Here is a 14,964-nt window from a genome sequence, read left to right on the forward strand (position 1 = left end):
ACACAGGGCTCAGCTGTGCTCCTGCTGTCAGCCTCTGATCGAGGACCAAGATAGTGCTAAAGGTGGCTGGATTTTTTTGTAATCTGCACTTCCTTAACTACTCAAAATCATGCCAAGTGCATGCTCATAACAGGAAGGTAACAAACTGTCATCCTGAAAACGAGGAGTGCAGATGCTGTAACACTAATCTTGAAATTTTCTCGGGAGAGAAAGAGGAAGTGGATTGGATCATCAGCTCCCAGCCCTGTGGCCTGAAAGGGGCTGGCATTGGTGCCTTTGCAGGGAGAAAACTGATAAAACTCAGATAAAACTCTCCTTTACACAAGAGGCCTTGCAGTCCAAGCTGTGCTCTCCACTCCTGGCCATTCCAAGGTATGGGATCCAGGGAGCTTCTCTGCTGTAGCAGCAAGAACCTTTATTGAGGCAAGGAGCAAAATTAAAATCCACTCAGCCTGTGAACTACCTCTGACAAGCAGCTGAAATCCTCTGGAAGGTTTCTGCACTGACAGAAGTGGTGGTTAATGATTAACCCCAAGAGAAATCCCGTGGTAACGTTTATCTTAAACCCACAGCCCTGTGTAAACCCCAAGAGCAGCAGGAAGGCACTTCAATGGGAGAGGGTAACACTGCATCTGAGTAAGGAAGCAAAGGTAAACACCAAGTAGGATTTTGTTCAGTAAACAGCAAAATGTCCTTTATCCCTGGTCAGTATCAGGTTAATCAGAGTGGTTTGGGTTGGAAAGGACCTTAAAGCTCATCTTGTTCCAACTCCTCTCCCCAGAGCAGGGGACCTTCAGTTTGTTCAGAGCTGCATCCTTGAATTATTCTGATCTTATTTCAATAGGAAAGTAAACCTCCCAATGAATATTGAAATATTGATAGTCATTACTGCTCTTTGGGAGTAGACAGGATTACAGAGTTTTTAGTTCTTTGCCTGGATTCCTTGTGAAAGAGCACAGGGAGTTGGGAGTGACAGCTCAGTCCTTCAGTGGCACCAATCTTTTAGGTCCAAATCAAAGTTGTCATCAATTTTCATTGATGGAGATACCAAAGATACTTATTTATGGACGTATTTATTTGCAGAATTATTAAGGTATTGTTAAATTAATTATCCCCACACTTGAAAATGCTCAGTAAGTTACTTCTAAGGTTAATCTACAGCTCTTCTATCTTCATTTAAAAATGAAGTTATTGATCACCTGCAGAACAGCTGGTCCCCATGAGATGTTCTCCCTTGTGCGTGTTGTGTCCAAGGGGATGGAAAAAGGTAAAGATCAAACTGTCCAGAGCAAATGACTGAGGGTTTGTGCTGCTGATGGCACAGTGTGACAGGAATGAAAAAACTGCACTGCAGTTTATCCATCTTAAATATCAAAGCAGCCTGTGTGAAACTGCCTTACCCTGATCTTTGCAGGAAGGAAGGTGCAGTTACAGGATGTGCCCATCGGGCAGTGCCTTCCCTGCTGGAAGGAGGTGCTCAGAAAAGCCCTGCACAGCTGTTAGAGCTGGACAAGGATGATGCAAAGAGGATGGAATGACCTTCCCCCTGTGCTGGGGAAGGCCAGGCCTTGCTCAATGCAGCCTGGCCCTGGAGTAGTGAAATCATGGATCAGTGAGCAGCTGAAAGAACCCTCGTGCATCTGTCATCTGTTCAGCACAGAACCACAAATCTGTCGGTGTTCAGATGCACTTCTGTATTTATCCTTTCAGTCAGCTGTCAGCATCATCCTGCTTCATGCTGCAGGGGCTGGATTTGCTTCCTGAGCATGGACTGAAAGTGCTGGGGAGTAACAAGAGCTGCTTGTTGTGAGTGCAGAGATGTGATGGGAGCAGCCTGGAGGCTGAGGTGATTAAAGAAGAGGGGATGTTGTGGTCCTCAGAGACTGCTGTGCTGCACCACTTGAGCAAAGCCAAATGGGAGTGAAAGAGCCAGTCAGTCACAGCTGCTTTGGGCATGCAGCTGCATGGGACACACAAAGTACTGAAGCTACTCTTCTCCTCCTTGTCAATAATTTGGAGTTACTATGCTTTGTGCAACAAGAAAAAAATCACACCAAGTAATTTAAAAATAATAATTTAATGGATTTTAAGGAACCTTATGCCTTTTTTTGCAAGAGTCATGGCTCATGGTGTCATTTTCTTGTGCCACTGTCAGTGACTTGCTGCTGTTACATGTCCTGTCCACATACAAATGCCAAAGGTACAAATTCTTCTTGCAGGATACAAACTGAGAGAGCTGCTTCAACATAGACCAAACTGTCAGAGGAAAACCAGACAAAACCACTGACTAGTTCCTGGTTTTGGAACATCTCAAAGCTCCAATAATCCCTTGTACTATCAACCTTAAAAAGTCCTTGAATTTTTGCACAAAATTAATTCTCGAAACCACGTCTCTTTGCTGCTCCTCAAACCCACGTGTGCTTCCTTGTTGAAACATAAAGAGTTTTATGTAACTATTAGAGAAAATAGTACATTTTGGGTGTGTTTAAGGCTGAAAGGCTATGGAGAACTGGCTGGTGTGGAAAAGAGGGAGCTGTCCCAAGGTAAGAAGGAGGCACACGTGCGGGAACCGCAGTAGCAAGGTTTCCTCAGGCTGTTCTCTTCCTCCACAGGTTGGCTCTGTTCTCTGCTAGCTCCTGGGAAATTATGGAATCTTCCAGAGTAATCAAATGTAAGTTCCTCTCCCGCAGAAATATCAGCAGCTGCAAAGAGTGCCAGTTTGGGCACCATGGAGTCAACCCTGACGGGCACCATGAAGAGGTTGGGCTCACAGGAGTGGTTCAGGAACCTGCCCACGTTCCCAACACGGGTGGGATCCACGAAGGTCTCCATGACCCGCCCGTCGTGCAGGTGCTCCCTGAGCGCTATGATGTAGTTGGGCTGCTCCGGAGCCTGAGCCTGGATTCTCCTGTGAGCCTCGGCCGGGGGCAGCACCTCCCCGGCGTACTCACACACGAAGCTGCCGCGGGGCACGGGCTCCAGCGCCCGCACTCCCCAGCCCTTGCGCTCCGTGCGGAACACCTGCAGCCGCAGCCGCAGCCCCCGCTGCACCAGCCGCTTCTGGCAGCTGTCCCCGCAGCTGCACAGGCTGTTACACTCGAACACGGGCCTGGAGAAGGGCTGATGGTGCTGCTGCTCCGGCAGCACGAGGCGCAGCCCGCTGTAGCTGTGGCCGAGGCGCAGGCAGGGGCACTGTGGAGCCACGCAGGAGCTGCTGCGGCAGGAGCAGCCCGGGAAGGTCACCTCGCTGGGGTCGATCTGTCCGTCTGCTCCGGCCACGCTGTCGGGGCTGTACTGCAAAAAGAACAGCAGGAAAAGCCTCGGCGTCAGCACTGCTCGAAACCACGATTTTAAACAAGTTTGTGTCCGCAAAGGACTGATCCCAGAACTCAAATCGTGAAGGCGTCGCTTCTCCGTAAACTTCCAACTCAGACTTGTCCCAAATGTTTCAAAGAATACAAATGAGACATTCCATATGTTTGGTCTATATGGAATCTATATTGTTAATCTCCTTAGTGCCTGAATTTCTCAAAATAGCTCCCTGGCCACAAAACATGCTCAGCAGAAAAAAAATAAATCACCTCATTAGATTTACTCTACCATGTACGATTTTCATTGATGGAGATACCAAAGATATTTATTTATGGGTGTATTTATTTGCAGAATGATTAAGGTATTAAATTAATTCTCCCCACACTTCAAGATGCTCAATAAAGTTACTTCTAAGGTTCATCTGTAGCTCTTCTAAGCCACAGAATTTCAAATACACAATTACGTTAAAAATGAAGATACTTTCAATTTATCTCTTCAGCGCGTTGCGGTCACACTTCCTCCTAATTCCGGTAGAAAATCAGGTCCTCAAAATGACACTGGTGCCCCCAGCAGGTGAATGGTTACAGAACCACGGAGTGTTGTAAAACAAAACCTGAGAGAAGCTGCTGCATTTGGAAACCAAGATATAGCAGTCAGGGGTATGTTTTCACTCCCTTCTCAGCTTTCAGCTTTATTTAGAAGCCTGGAGGATGTGCTATCAATAAATATTATATTTTACAGCAGCTTGTACCTGGCAGGTTCAGGGTGTTGTGAAAGATGACAGTGCATTTGCAAGTTTCTTTTTTTAATAAGCATCAGCTTCTCAGTCTTCACTCCAAACCAAGTTTAGTGTTCCTCAACCCTCACGACCTTTCCCATTTCAGTAAAATACAAGCACACCACACAATTCAGGAAGATTCGGGTCTACAGAGATCACACCTGAATTTTTTTCCCAAGGCTTATTAGAAGCTTCTCCAATCTGGTTTGTAAAGACTCCCTAATACCACTGAAGCAAATTCCTACGCATCCTGGAGTGACAGGATAAGCAGGAACAGACACAAACTAAAAGACAGCAGATTTAGATTAGGTATCAGGGATAAATCCTTCATTGTAAGGTGGCCAGGAGAAGCTGCGGCTGCCGTACCGCTGGCGGTGTCCGAGGCCCGGCTGGAGGGGGCTGCAGGAGAAGGTGTCCCCTCAGGGGAAGGTGTCCCTGCATTGGAAGGTGTCCCTCAGGGGAAGGTGTCCCCTCAGGGGAAGGTGTCCCTGCATTGGAAGGTGTCCCTGCAGGGGAAGGTGTCCCCGCACGGGAAGGTGTCCCTGCATTGGAAGGTGTCCCCGCATTGGAAGGTGTCCCCGCACGGGAAGGTGTCCCTGCAGGGGAAGGTGTCCCCGCACGGGAAGGTGTCCCTGCACTGGAAGGTGTCCCCGCACGGGAAGGTGTCCCTGCAGGGGAAGGTGTCCCTCAGGGGAAGGTGTCCCTGCAGGGGAAGGTGTCCCGCAGGGGAAGGTGTCCCTGCAGGGGAAGGTGTCCCTCAGGGGAAGGTGTCCCGCAGGGGAAGGTGCCCCAGCCCCGCTCTGCTCCCCGCTGTCCCGCCCCGGTACCTGGAAGGCCGGCGGGGCCTCCCCGGGCGGCCACAGCGCCACGGGCACGGCCTCGCTGCCGCCGCTCAGATCCGCCATGCCCGCGCCACGCCCCCCGCCCCGAATCTCGGCGCCTATTGGCTGCGCGGGGCCGGTGCAGCTCGCTGATTGGGCGGAGCAGTGACTGACAGCACAGTAAGGGGGCGGGCACCGTGTTGCGCGGTGCCGCCCACAGCGGGGCGGGAGCTGTGAGGGACCCAGCGCCATGGGCCCCGATGCCGGTCACTCTCGGGTCCCATCCCGGCCTCCCCTCGGCCCTGCTCCCGGTCCCATCCCACCCCGGCCCGGTCCCGGTCCTGCCCCAATCCCAGCCCGGCGCAGGGATGCAGCTGCCCGTGGCAGGGTACAGGAGAATGCGGTGGGATCGCCTCCGGTCCGTCCCTTTCTACCCGAGGCTGCGCCTCCAAATGGCGCTGCCGCTTGGTGCGATGGTGCGCTCACATCAATGGTCAATAATAATTGCTGTAATAATAATAATAATAAAGCACTGAGTTGTTCTAATTCCTCACGTGGCTGTCAGCCCTTCCTTGTTTTGAAGGTGTTCTGCTTTTGTTTTTTTCTAACAAGTTAATGTGTCTGATGAGCGGATGGGACTCGGAGCCCTCGTACGGAGGAGGCAGTGCCACACGCTCCTGTCCTGGGGACAGGAAAAGCCATGGCCGTGGCTTTTGGCAGGATATAATCCAGCCAAAACAGCGTTCTGGATGATGGGAGACACCAACATCCATGGGAAGAAGCTGTGGCTTGGGATCACAGACTGGTTTGGGTGGGAAACAACATTCAGCCCACCCATCCCACCCCTGCCACGGCAGGGACATCTCCCCTGTCCCAGGTCACTCCATCCCCAATGTCCAACCTTGGGCACTGCCAGGGATCCAGGGACAGCCCCAGCTGCTCTGGGCACCTGTGCCAGGCCCTCACTGCCCTCACAGCCAACAATTTATTCCCAATCTCTCATCTAAACCTGGCTCAGGGGAGTCCCGGCCGTGCAATGTATGATGTTCTTCTAAAGCCTCTCGCACTGTCTCTTCCTGAGCTGGAAACTGCCCCGTGTCTCGGGCAAACAAAACCAGACTTGTGCTGCCACTCTGGGGGTCCCATCACCTTTTGTTTGATCTCCCCGGCTCAGGTGGTTTGCGTTTGTAATTAAAGGAGCCGTTGCATCATTCCAACGGTTTTCCCCTGTGCATGAGCCATGTGTTCCCATTTGGAACTCAATTAGCGCACCTATAAATGAGCCTCCCCCTCAGAGCTGGGCGTCAGACGTTTTTGGGGTGTGCTGGAAGATTTTACTTGTGGCTTCTTCTCCTTGGGATGGACGTCGATGTGGCTTTTCTGGTTCCTCATTCTGCGGCGTTTAGGAAGTGGAAAGAGTCTCCTTCCTTCTGCCTGGGAAAAGGAGCTGAGCAGCAGCAGGAGAGTTTCTGGTGAGTTTGGACTGTGAAATTTGTGTTTATGGGGGATAATGGGGATAGAGAGTTGATGTGGAGATAATGGAAGTGTTGTTGGATAATTGAAGGGGTTATTTATTGCACTGAAGCTGTAAGAGAAGGGGAGGTGTGGAAGAGGCCCTTCTGGAGGTCAGGGCTCCCCAGTATCTGGCCTACCTAATTTTGGGGAACACTTCTATCAATTTAAACTTGTGGTTATCAGTGCTTTGTTACTGAATGGAATGTACATGATGGAAGGGTTTAAAAATGGTTTGTCTGGGTTTGGCCACCCACAGCTGCTCGTGGTGACCCTTGTGAGCCCTTTGCAGCGTGGGGAAGGTGGCACATCAGCTTTATGGGAGATGCTGAAATGCTGAGTGCTTGGTGATGTTAAGATAACCTCAGTTTAGGGCTTTCTGCTATTACCAAGCTGACCTTTAGATCAAGGCACTGTGATTTGGCTGCTGGGCCATAGTGCCAGATGGAATTCTCTACCGTTTTGAAACAATTAAAGTAATGAGTCATTGCTCTCTCGTGGAAGAACCAGATTGCTTGTATGTACAGGAGAGGGGTCTGGGAATCTGTGAAAGGTCATGAAAATCCAATATTTTCCTTTTCTCCTCTGACCCAGGGCTCTGTGGTGTTGAACTGTGAATGGGTTCAAGTGTTGAGAGGCTCAGGGTGGGTGAAAAATGGGTAAAAACTCGGTTTTTTTTTCATATGTTAAGTAAGATTGTTGTGGAAGGACAGCTTAAAATGGAGCTGGGAGAGTGAATTGGAGGTGAGTTTTGTGCTGCTGCTCTGAGGCACCTGGGAGGTTCTGCAGACTCTGGGATGGGACTGCAAATCCCTTTTGTTGCATTGCATGTATTAAACTGTTGGCTTTTTCCTCTGTGTAAATCATATTTTCTGCTCATAAATTGTTTTTGTGACTTCTCTCTTGCGCTTCCTTGGATTTCTTAATATTCTTCTGAAAACTGAGATTTGGAAAGGTAACTGTGCTGGAACTGGGAGTTTTTGTCTTTACCTCACTCCACCGAATTTTGGTGGCTAGTTTTGGCTGTGTGTTGTACCAAGGTGTGGACCTGTGACTCAGCAGCTGCAGTTAAGGGAGATGTGCTCAGAAAACTCGCACAATCCTGGTCTAGAGGAAACTGGAGTCAAAACTTTCCTGTCTCTCTGGTAGGCAAAAAGCCCGGAAATCAAAGCCCTTTCTAACATGGGTGTGGTGGAAGCTAAACCATCCCAGGGGATAAACACGGGAATTCCTTGTGTTTGTGATGTCACATCAGTGCTCTTGGAGATTTGGTGCAACCCTTTTTCCAGCCGGGGGTGTTGTGAATTCTCCATCAGCTCGGCTGTGGCTTCCTTGTGCTGGTTTTGGCCCCAAAGGCTCCCAGTTTCAGGGCTCTCCCAGGGAAGGTGATCAGGAGCCTGTTTGGATGCTCCCTTTGGCTTCCTGCTTTCCTACGGAACCAGTCTCCAAAAGAATATGGTAATCCCTTTTAAGTGTTTTATTTTACATTCGGCATGGTTTCTCTCTGACTTTGTTCTGAGTAGCTTATTCAGATATTTTTCACATACTGCAAGTTGCTATTTTACATTAAAAGGCAGCACATTTCCTGTGTGATACACTGCAGATGCCTCCTGAAGAGTTTCTTAAATCGTGGTGTGAGCACAGACATTCCAAAGGGACTTTAGTCTGTCATTCCCTGGCTGAGGGTTTTAACTGCCTTATCTGTGTCTGCTCCAGGCTGTGTCTCCTTCCTCCTCTAGTTAATTTTAGTTACTTTTTAAAAAAGATTCCATTATTTAAAGACTCTTCTCTTTGTGCTGCTGTTCTTTTCTGGTCGGGTTTAACTTTTCCTCTGATTTGCCCTTCATTTACGGATCATCATCCCCATCAGGTTGGTGGGCAGGCACTCTGCATCCTTCTGCCGGTCTCTTTTGTGTCTATTAGAATATCGATTTGCAGCGAGGGGAGTATAAAAAGTCAATATCCCATTAAGTGGAGTAAAGTGATGATATTCTGGGGCTGGACAAGTTCAGGTTGGTGTCCCCACACTGAAGTGGGCAGGTGAGATAAAACCACGTCCTGGCAGGGTTTTGTTCAGGTGTGTTCCTGGCAAACAGCCACATCTTAAAACGTGCTTATAATGCAAAGAGGTGCTTGGATTTATTAGAACACTTGCAGTTTATTGTTTTTTTACTAGTAAAACAGAATATCAGTGTTCTGCAGAGCATTTAGGCCAGGTGTACAGACAGGAGCACTTGGATGTGGTGTAGCAGTGCCTGCTCTCGAGTGCTCAGGGCGTTGTGGAGACACCTGTATGAAGATTTTATTGCTTTTTGCCGGGATGAGGTAGAGATGATGACTGCACTGAAAATGGGCCACTCCAACACGTATTTCTGTGTTTCCCATTTTTGAACCATTCTCATTTCACTGCGTGCTCCTCGTGCTTCAGAGGCAGCCACCAACACCTGACCTGCCACAGGTGTAACTCCTCCCTGATTACAATGTAATGAACTCATTAACACCTGTGGCTAATTGCCCAGCTGGGAAAACCGTGGTTGGGCCATTTACTGGATCCATCGGAGCTTTCCCGGCTGTGCAGGAATTCCCTCCGCCTGGGGTTTGGGGGCTGAGGCTGCTCCTGGGGAGGGTCATTCCTCATCCCGGGCTCCTGCTGCGTGCCCAAATCCTCCCGAGGCACAGGGAGAGCTCTGGCAGCGATGTTTGTAAATGCCATGAGGAGAAGTTGAGAATCTTGGCTTGTTTAAGTGTGCCTTAGCTGCGCTGAGAGGGCTGACCTTGGAAAATGCTGTGTTTGAGAAACGCGGTTTTATCAAAATATCTCAAAGTGTTTTTTGCGGAGAGAGAGATGAACTTTGTTTCCTTTCTTGTAGCGATAAGAAAACTGACGCAGGGACACATTGAAGGAGTTAAGTGGTGGTTGAGCTCTTGGTTATCACAGGGCTCTGCATTTCATCCCTCCCCGTGTGCTGCTCCTGCAGCATCCATTGGGTAACAGGAGCCATCGATCCCTTTGCCAATACTCAGAGCCTTGACTTTGAGATGAGTAACCAAGTTTTACAGCTTTATATTTTGTCATATCCTTGGGTGTAAGCAAAGCCACCAGTGAGAACAAGGGGAACAATTCAGCTCTCACCGTGCAAATGGAGTCCTCATTAATAGTAGGGTGGTTTTGTGACAATTAGTTTTGATGTATTTCAGGTGATTAAATTCACCCCTATTTTGGCCTGGCAGCAGCAGGTGAGCCACTTATAAAGACTAGATGGGCCACTCAAACTGTTTAGGAATGTATTCCTGGCTAAAACCGTGCTGATGTTTTGCAGGGACTCTTTTCTGAGTGTATTATTCATTTTTTGTTACTAGAGAAAGCTGTAGAACAGCCTTTCAGTTAAACAGATTTCTGTGTGACAGTATTTCTTCAAAAGAAACTCATTACCAAGTGAGCCACAGAACTGCCTCCCGGACTGGGCCAATTCCTTCCCTTTGAAGTGCACATCAAATTCCTTCTGCGCTCCCCATCTGCCTTGTATGAACAAACCTCATTTGACACCAGTGACCTCTGGCATTTCCCTCCGGATGAGGGAGGTGGATTTGCACACCACCCAAGTCTTTTATGGGCTCCATGTGTCGTGGGCACCTCCCGGGGATTTTGCAGGCAGTGTTCAGGTGGATGTTTCAGTGGTACAGCAGGCTCAGCAAACTTCTGCTCAAACTCTGTTTGGTGGCTGCACTGAATGTGCTGCTCCTTGTGCCAGAGTACATGGAGCTGAGGGGGGATCCCCGTGGATTTGCTGTCCTGCTGCCCCGGAATGTGCAGCTCCTGTGGGTCTGCCTGTGACACGGTGGCTTTTGTGTTTTCACAAGGCTGTGCTTCCAGTGCCTTCAGCCCTGCAGGGGCCTGACTGCAGCAGCCAGAGTTGTGCTGTCACCCAGAGAGGCTTTCCTTGGCACACAGGTGAGCCTGTGGGACACCAGCTGGTGGAGATGGCACTCCACTCCCCTCTTAGAGGTGACAGTGGCACACAAAGGTGGCTGTGTCACCTGCCCAGGGGTGCAGAGGTGTGGGAGTGCTGCTGTCACGCAGACAGGGATTTCCTTGGCACACAGATGAGCCTGTGTGACCCCTGTGTGTTGTGGGGTGCCCAGCTGATGGAGGTGACACCTCAGTCCCTTGTTAGGGGTGACAGTGGCACCACAAAGGTGGCTGTGTCACCTGCCCAGGGGTGCAGAGAGGTGTGTGTGGTGCCAGGGTGGGAGTGCTGCTGTCACCCAGATGAGCCTGTGTGACTCCTGTGTGTTGTGGAGCACCCAGCTGATGGAGGTGACACCTCAGTCCCTTGTTAAGGGTGACAGTGGCACACAAAGGTGGCTGTGTGATGTGCCAGGGTGGGAGTGCTGCTGCTCACAACCTCACTGCCAGCTCTGAGGGCAGCCTTTGGGGTATTACTCTTTATTTCAGGGGTTTCCTTATTCTTTCTCTGTGGATCAGAGCTCCCCTGGGCTGTGGATAGACACATTGCATACAGCATTTTCATCTCCATTTGCCCCAAAGGACTGTACTGACTGAAGTTGCCTTCTCAGCCAATCTAGATGCTTCCTTTTTTTCCTCAGCTCTCATCTCTATACCTCATAGAGCAGGGTGTAATGAATATATATATATATTTTTTTAGCTTCCTTTCAGAAATAAATAATTTAGTTTTCTGCTCTTGGTTTCTCATCACTAGTGTGGCCTAGTGCCTGTAAGTGCTCTGGTTGGAGTGGTTCTTTTTGGTGGTTTGCTGAGAGTGTTTCATCTTGCTGGTTGGTGTCTCTCGAGTGCAAGTCCTCTGAAAATGCACAGGAGCAGAGGCTGATGGAAACTGTAGTGCTCTGTGGATAAACAGAAGGTTGAGTCAGGCATAACCACTTTTATCTCAAGCAAACGTTGGAAACATGGAAGAAGTCTTTCTAGTTCTCATCACATGCAGCATCTTGGTCTGAGCCTTTCCTTCATTAAGTGATTTAACAGGAATTAAATTAGGGGTTGGGTTTTTTTCCTCCATAAGCAACACTTGCTTAGTATGGTACAAAATGTTCACTGTGATGGTTCTGTGCTGTTTATGCTTTCAGAAAGATTTCACGTTGCATTTTTTTTCCATTTGAATTGTTGAAAAAGATATGTTTTGAGAAAAAAAATGTTCCTTTTCTTGTCTTGCTGCTCTATAACTGTACTCTGGTTGAAATGAAATCCATAATTTTTCCTTGTTGGTAGGACAACAGAAAACATAAAGGTGAAATTAGAATAGGAATATAGATTAATGTTAACTGTGTGTGCTGTGGTTAAATAAATCACTTAATGATTACAGAATAATAATTCAGTGTGGCCTGCAGTCAGACAGGATGCTTTTAAGGGGGGAGGAGCAGTATAAAGAATGAATTGTGTGTTTAATGTAGTATTTCACTGTGATAGTAAATCAATTCCCCTCATCAAATTACCCAAACAAATTCATGAGTGTGTGTGTATCCAGGGCAATTAATAAACCATCTTGCCTAGGACTGAGAGATGTAGTTTTGTGCTGTAACCTTTAAATACAATTTATCTCAAAGGCATAACGCTGAAATACTAAATGCTCCTTCTCAAAGAAAATTTAGGACAAAAAAAGTTATCTTATGTAGGATTTCAGTTTTTTCAAAATCACTTACCCTTCAGAACTATTAATTTTGAAGGTAATCCCTCAGTTTTTATCCTAATGTTCTATGCAACGCTGGTTTTGTGTGGCTTTAAGCGGATGGAGAGGAGGTGTAGGTTAGATATCAGGAAGGAATTCCTGCTGGGGCTGCCCCTGGATCCCTGGCAGTGCCCAAGGCCGGGCTGGACACTGGGGTTGGGGACAGTGGGAGGTGTCCCTGCCCTGGCAGGGAACCATTTTGGGATTTTATGGAAACCTCTCAGTCCTGGGAGTGTTTCCAGTGCCGGGCAGACAAATGGGAGCCAGGAGAACCACTCTGTGCCTCTGGGTGTGTGCAGGGCTCCATCAGTGCCAGCTCCTGCAGCAGCTCTTCCTGGACACACAAATCCAACCCAAACCCACCGGTGGGGGGGTTCAGGGCAGTCTCCAGGTGGGAAGTTGAACTTTTTAGGAGCCTATCCCTGAGCTCAGCAGTGCTGCCCTGGCTGTGACCTCCACCAGCACGTCCTTTGCAGCCAGCCCTCATCACAAAGTGCTGAGCAGGCAGGGATGGACTGAAAGCTGGTCCTGTTTGGAAAACACCTGGAGCTCTGATTTTAGGGCAGCGTTAGCTGGGCTGGAGGAGTGTTGCATAGCAAGGTTTTCAGTTCCTCTCCCTGTTAGCAGAGTGAAAATAGTGACAGAACTGTAAAACAGAGCAGCAGAGCAATCCTTTGTGCCAGCGGTCTCTTACTGATTACCCTGCTGGAATTTTGGTGTGTCCAGGGAAGTGCTGAGCGCTGGAAGGAGGAGGGCTGAGCTGCCTGCTTGGCCAGGAGCTGTGCTTTTGCTGTTGTGGACCACTCAGCTCTGACCACATTACATGAAAGGTGGATAAAGTGAAAAGCAATCTTGCTTTCAAAGGATTGTTGGTGACCTTTAAATTAGGGCTGGGAGTCTCATCATACACTGCCTGGGCAGGAGATGTGACTTACTCCCCTTTCCCTGGGAACGGAAAGGTTATTTTCACTGAAATTACCACTTTTTACAGAAAGGTCAAACCCATACAGCCGCATCTCGGCCAGGAAGTCAGTGACCTTGTTTATCTCCCAGTGTTTGCAACTTCATAATTCTGGGTGGTTTTTTTACAGATCTTGCTCTTGTCATTCCTTTAAGGCTGCAGAGAGCCCCATTTGATGGGCTGGTGTTGAACTGCTGCAGTTTGTGTTCACTGAGGTGGAATAGTGGGGAATGACCCTGGTGCTCTGCAGGGCTCTTGTTTAACTGATTTCTGGCTGCTGTCTCCCTAAAAACCTCTTGGAGCCTCTGCTGCAGAGGGGTGAACTCTCCTGGACCTGCCAAAACTCCCTGTTGTGTGTTTGAGTTGATGACTTGCACGTAGTTATGGAAATCATGAATAAAATTTATCAGAGTCCCCCAAGCGCTGTGGGATTTCACCAGGACTAAATCCCCACATTGTTTTAGGGACTTGCTCTTAGAGTGGGTTTTACAGCTCTGAGCTGGATAAAGAATCTCTTTCCCAAAGGTTTGACAAGGGTTTTTAGGAAATAAAGAAACCCAGCTCCCTGCTCTTTAGGAGATGTTATTTGCCACTTTATATACTTGAAAGAACCAAGAACCTTGAGTCATATTTTTGCCTGTAAGTCTGATGGTAATTTGTTATTCTTTTAATCAAGTGGGTAGAATCTTGAATTCAGAATAGTGATTGTGCTGCTTGTATTAGCTGGCTTTAAAAATAAGTTACTCTTTTGTACAAAAATGAAAAAAAAAAAGGGGGGGTGTGGGCTAGACTATATTTAAATTTTCAATATTTTTTTTTTTTAAGTGTGTTTAACATTAAGTACGAGTATTGAGAGTCAGGGAAATGAAATGGATAGAGACTCCTGGGCTAGACCTTCAATGGTTTTTTTGTTTGGCTTGTGAGAGAAACATGTCTCTGTTTACAGCTTGTAATGGTTTGTTAATGTGAATTTCTTCGTCGATAGTTGTCTTTTTTTTTTTTTTTTTTGTGTTATCTAAATATCCGCCAAGAGGTGGCGGTGCGATGCTGCTCCAAGAGCTGGGACAACCGGAGCCTCCTCTGGACCAGCCCCACATTGCTCAGCTCACATCGCCCGAGCTGCGGATTGAGAAAACAAGCGGAATTAAAAGGATGCTCTGCTTTGCGGTGCTCTGTCAGCCCTGGGAAGTCTCACTCCCGTCCTGCAGCAAGAATACATTTCTTAATGAGTGCTTTGGCTGGGATGGAGTTAATGGTGGTCTTGGCAGCTGGTTCTGGGCTGTGTTTTGCTCGAGAGAAATCCAAAGGCAGCTCTGAGGCTGGCATCTCTTCCATCCCTCTGACAGGAGGGGTTTCTGTTGCAGGGAGTGTTAAAAAGGATCACTTTTACCTCCCCAAACTGAATCTCCCTGTATTCCTGGCAGGTGCTGTACGGATTCAGGCAAAGGACAAGTAATCCCTCTCATTTGTCAGAGTTAGGAGATGTCAGGTGTGAAAGCCCTTCTGATCTGTTGTACATCCCCACGTACAGAGCCCAGATCTGTTAATGCTGAAAAACTCCCTTTTTTTTTTCCTCTGTGTTTCCTGGAGCAGGTGGTGGGAGCTCAGAGGGGTGCAGATGCTGTTTCCCTGTGACTCCAGCATGGCCTTGGGTGTCTGCAGGAGGTTTTCTCTCCTGGGGAGCTGTGCCTGTGTCTGACAGCTGTGGGGAGAGCTGTGTTCACTGATTTCCTGCTGTCAGCAGGGACAGGCTGGGTTATCACTGCTGGCTGCAGTTCTGAGTGGGGAGAGAAGCCCCCCAGGAATGAGGATAAACCCCCTGAGCTGAGCCTCCCTCTCCTGGTGTCCCCTGGGGCAGGGACAAGGGACACTGTC

The 14,964-nt window shown here is 48.5% G+C and overlaps 1 protein-coding gene across 1 annotated transcript; it reads right to left on the minus strand.

The window, feature by feature from the left end:
- Window positions 1-2,058: 2,058 nt before the first annotated feature.
- LOC136366233 (histone-lysine N-methyltransferase SETMAR) lies at window positions 2,059-4,995 on the minus strand. Its single transcript, XM_066327150.1, has 2 exons — window positions 4,918-4,995; window positions 2,059-3,294 (listed from the first exon to the last, which is right to left on the minus strand). The coding sequence occupies exons 1-2, from the start codon at window positions 4,993-4,995 to the stop codon at window positions 2,500-2,502; spliced, it is 873 nt and encodes a 290-aa protein (XP_066183247.1). The 3' UTR covers window positions 2,059-2,499.
- Window positions 4,996-14,964: the final 9,969 nt, after the last annotated feature.

This window comes from Sylvia atricapilla, chromosome 11 (assembly GCF_009819655.1).
Source record: "Sylvia atricapilla isolate bSylAtr1 chromosome 11, bSylAtr1.pri, whole genome shotgun sequence".
Lineage (NCBI taxonomy): Eukaryota > Metazoa > Chordata > Aves > Passeriformes > Sylviidae > Sylvia > Sylvia atricapilla.

Coding starts and splice junctions, on each gene's coding strand:
- LOC136366233 (XM_066327150.1), bottom strand. CDS start 4,995: ATGGCGGATCTGAGCGGCGGCAGCGAGGCCGTGCCCGTGGCGCTGTGG. Junction 3,295..4,917: donor AGGCCCCGCCGGCCTTCCAG/GTACCGGGGCGG, acceptor TTCTTTTTGCAG/TACAGCCCCGACAGCGTGGC.